The following is a 3,935-nucleotide window of genomic DNA, read 5'->3' as shown; positions in this document are numbered from 1 at the left end:
CTTTGAAAGAAGGAAACTACGGTCTGTAGTTTTCGTTACAATTTTTTTCGCTGCTTATCCTATTTCTATTTCTATTAGGGTGATTTATTTTCTTTATTTGTTTCTGAGATTACATTCTTCTTATTTTTTAGTATAGTATCGTTGAGTCGCCCTGTCCGTGTGGTCGGGCGCTTGCTCGCTTCTTATGTCTTTTTATTACATAGATGATTATTCCTACTATGCTTAATATAATTATTAACGTAAGTGTCGATCCTACGGGATATATGACGTAGGGATTTTTTATTAGGGTGTCTTGGGATTTTTCCAATTCTTTATTTATATCGCTTATTTCTAGACTTAACTCTATTAATTCGTTCGGATTCCTAATTACAGGTTCTAATCTAATTTCTTTTTTCGCTTGTTCGTTAATATTTTTATTTATGTTTGTTAGCGTTAGGTTAAAATCTGCTAGGTGCATTTCTATTTGTCTCATAGTCGTTTGTCTTTTTGTTTTTATAATAATGTCGGGTGTGGTTAGTTTACAATTTTCGTTTATACTTAGTTTTCCTGTTCGTTCGATTTCTACCTTTTGTTCCGCTTGATCGTTACATTGGATCGCTATCTTTTGTTTTCTCGGCGCAGAGAACAGCCACGCCTGTGGTTCGCTCAACGCTACCCACAAGGTTACGTCTGACACCATTTGCCGCCTCTCGCAGGCGTTTACATATCCCGGCGTCCCCACATAAACTTGCACTTCGCAGGGTGCGTTGGTCCCCACAAAATATATTGGGCAGTTTCGGTCACATACGTACTCTGCTCCGTTTCGTTTACAGTCGTTTAAATCGCGTTCCTCTAGCGTTATGTAATTATGATTCTCTTTGTCTATTGCTAATATGTTGTGAGTAGTTCTTAGGAATGTGAAAATATTCGCGTGGTTAGGGACAGGTAATGGTGTCGTTTTTATTATGTCATACACGGGGTATGCTACCACGGGAAATTTGATTATCGTATAAATGTTCGGTTTATCATAATATGCGCTAATTTCTACATAGTTTTGTATCTCGTTCCAATTTTCTACTCTAGTTTTAAACGGAAAGTGGGATCCCTGCGTCAATTGTGACGTTGCTTCTTGTAGTTCGGTTGTTATTTCTTCTATTGGCAATAGGCGGGTGAGTATTACTCCTTCCCGCGAATATGTGAGGTAGTCTATGGTGTCCTTCACGTCTTCCATTAGATCCTCTGTGATTGTGGTTAGTATTAAAAGCTGTTCGTCTATTTCTTCTCTTTTGGCGTACAGTGCTGTTTCCAGCTGTATCCGTCTCGTGACGTTCGCCATCAGTTGTTCGTTGTGGTATAACGATTTTTCTAAGGCCTCCATGTGGCCTATCGTGGCATTTATCACCTTTATTTGGCTTTTTGCGGTGTGCCGTAGAGTCTGTTGCTGATTTTGCATCAGTTCAAGCTGATCCTGTATGTGTTTTGCATCGTCGGCATCCATAGTGCCGAACAGCGTTTTGCTGATCGTGCCGATCGCGTCTATTAACCCTCGCTTATTATTAGTTGTTTTATATATAGTCTGTAATCGCGTTAATAATTGCGTTAATTTTTTGTTATTTTTCTCTATTATATGGAGAATGTTTTTGCACGTCTGTTGCGTGTCCTTTGCGATTATCGTGTCGCATACTTCTTCGGCTTGCTGTAGAAATTCCTGAAGTTGGTGATATCGGTTTCCTAGGGCTGCTACGTCAATTTTAATCGCTAGTTTCCAAGTAGCTTCTACCTGTTGCAATTGTCCGGTTCTCTCAAAGTATATTCCCGGCTCGCTGCTGAATTGTCGTATCTCGTACGATGGTGCTGTCTCAGGTTTCGCTTTTTTTGCGAAGAGCTGGACGACGATCAACGTCCTGTAAGATAAGGACTCATGTTACCTTTCTTCGAATTTTTATCTTGGCTTGATAATGCCTTCTCCTCGCGTTTTTTCTTTCCTCGCGCGTTTAGTTGCTCTTGCGACGTGATTCAGAGAGAGTACTTTTCGTTTGCGCTAATTTGTGAAATGAGGTGCCGTCTTTGCAACCGTTTTTTTGTCTCGACGACGTGCGACGCATGCTGGCTCCGCGCTGCTCGTGCGGGTGCCGTAAGTGAGGGTGCCGCGCTTAGTGCGCGGATTGCGGCAAATGGGTTCGGAGCCGACGTCGCCCCCTCCCACCTACGCAGAAGCGTTGCTAACGCCCCCGGATTCCTCCTGGATGCGTCTCCTCTACCCCCTGGAGGTCACCTTGGATGTGGCCACCGGACGTCGTGTGGTGCGACGTGTTTGATGTTCGGTAAGTACTTATTGTCTAATTTTCGTTAGTTTTTACTATCGCCTATTTTCTACTGCCTACTTCCTATTGCTTGTTTTTGTTCTTCTACGCTGTTTTTACTGTTCTATAAAGGGCTTTAATCGGTTTACGTGTACTCGCGTGGTTTTCCGTCCCTTTTTGATCGTATAATTTACGTCTGAGTGTTTTTCAATTACTTCGTACGGTCCTATCCACGGGGATTCTAATTTTTTCGATCTCCCTCTACGCACCGTTTCGTCGTGCAAGAGAACTTTGTCTCCCACTCGGAAATTGATTTCTTTTGTTTTCTTATCATACGTCTCCTTGGCCTTAGATTTTTTGTTTCGCAAATGTTCTTTTGCAACTCGTTGTGTCGCTCTTAATTTTTCTTTTAGCTCTTGCGCGTAGTTGTCATAAGTATACGTTGGTTTCAGTGGTTGCGACAGTGCCGTCGGTAGTGTCGCTCGGTGCCCGTATACTAATTCGAAGGGTGTAAACCCGGTCGCTGTGTGTGGCGTCGTGTTATACGCGAACATTGCGTATGGCGTCCATTCGTCCCAGTCCGTCTGGTCCGCGTTAATATAATGTCGCAAATATTCGGCTAATGTTCTATGAGAGCGTTCCAATGCTCCATTACTCTCGGGATGGTAGGCCGTTGTTTGAATTTTTTCTATCTTCAGTAATTTACACGTGCTTTTAAATATTTCGCTAAGGAAATTCGTTCCTCTATCCGTCAGTATTTTGTCGGGGATACCGTACTCAAAGATAATCTTTGTGACGAATTCTTTCGCGATTGTATTCGCTTTTTGATTAGGTACGGGTATCGCCTTACTGAATTTTGATAAATTATCCTGAAACGTGAGGATATATTTATTTCCGTTTTCGGTCACCGTCAGTGGTCCTACTATATCTAGAGCACATTTTTCGAACGGTTTGTCCGCGGTGTCTGTTATTACTAAGGGTGCTTTATTTTTTCGCGATAACTTGTTCTTCTGACATAGTTCGCATTTATTAATGTAGTTTTCGACGTCTCGAGTTAATCCTCTCCAATTATGCGTCAACCTTATTCGGTTTATGGTGCGTTCCACACCCTGATGTCCTCCTACAGGTGCATTATGGTATTTGTATAATATACGTTGCTTCTTTTCTTCTGTGTATTTTCTTTCGCTCTCCTCTTCGTTATTCTCTTCTTTCTCTATCTTGTTGATATCTGTCGGCACATGTCGACTCAGCGCATCCGCGTTTCTATTCTCTTGACCGGCCTTGTGTACGATAGTGTAATCGTATTCTTCTAATTTCAATCTCCATCGGATTAATCGTGATCCAGGGTCCTTTACGTTAAATAGCCAAACCAATAATTTATGGTCTGTCACTATGGTAAATTTTGTTCCATAAACGTATGGTCGGAAGTGTTTCACCGCCCACACTATTGCTAGTAATTCTTTCTCGGTAGTATTGTAATTTTGCTCGGCTTTAGATAGTACTCTGCTCGCATACGCCACGGGTTGATCTTGACCTATCTTTCCCTGTGACAGTATGGCTCCTATTGCGTAATCTGACGCGTCGGTCGTTACTACAAATTTTTGGGAGAAGTCCGGGTATTTTAATACCGGTGCTGTGGTTAGTTTTTCTTTA

At 42.0% G+C, this 3,935-nt stretch overlaps 1 protein-coding gene across 1 annotated transcript; it reads right to left on the bottom strand.

Moving 5' to 3' along the window:
* Window positions 1–565: 565 nt before the first annotated feature.
* LOC112454206 lies at window positions 566–1,883 on the bottom strand (the record flags this gene model as incomplete). The annotated part of the gene is made up of 2 exons (XM_025015458.1): window positions 566–1,555; window positions 1,664–1,883. Coding segments are annotated over 2 exons (1,210 nt in total), but the record flags the coding sequence as incomplete, so codon positions are not given.
* Window positions 1,884–3,935: the final 2,052 nt, after the last annotated feature.

The sequence above is a fragment of the Temnothorax curvispinosus genome, unplaced genomic scaffold (assembly GCF_003070985.1).
Source record: "Temnothorax curvispinosus isolate PA1 unplaced genomic scaffold, ASM307098v1 QBEX01004900.1, whole genome shotgun sequence".
NCBI lineage: Eukaryota > Metazoa > Arthropoda > Insecta > Hymenoptera > Formicidae > Temnothorax > Temnothorax curvispinosus.
The sequence above is the reverse complement of the archived record's forward strand: the minus strand, read 5'-3'. Positions and strand labels throughout refer to the sequence as shown.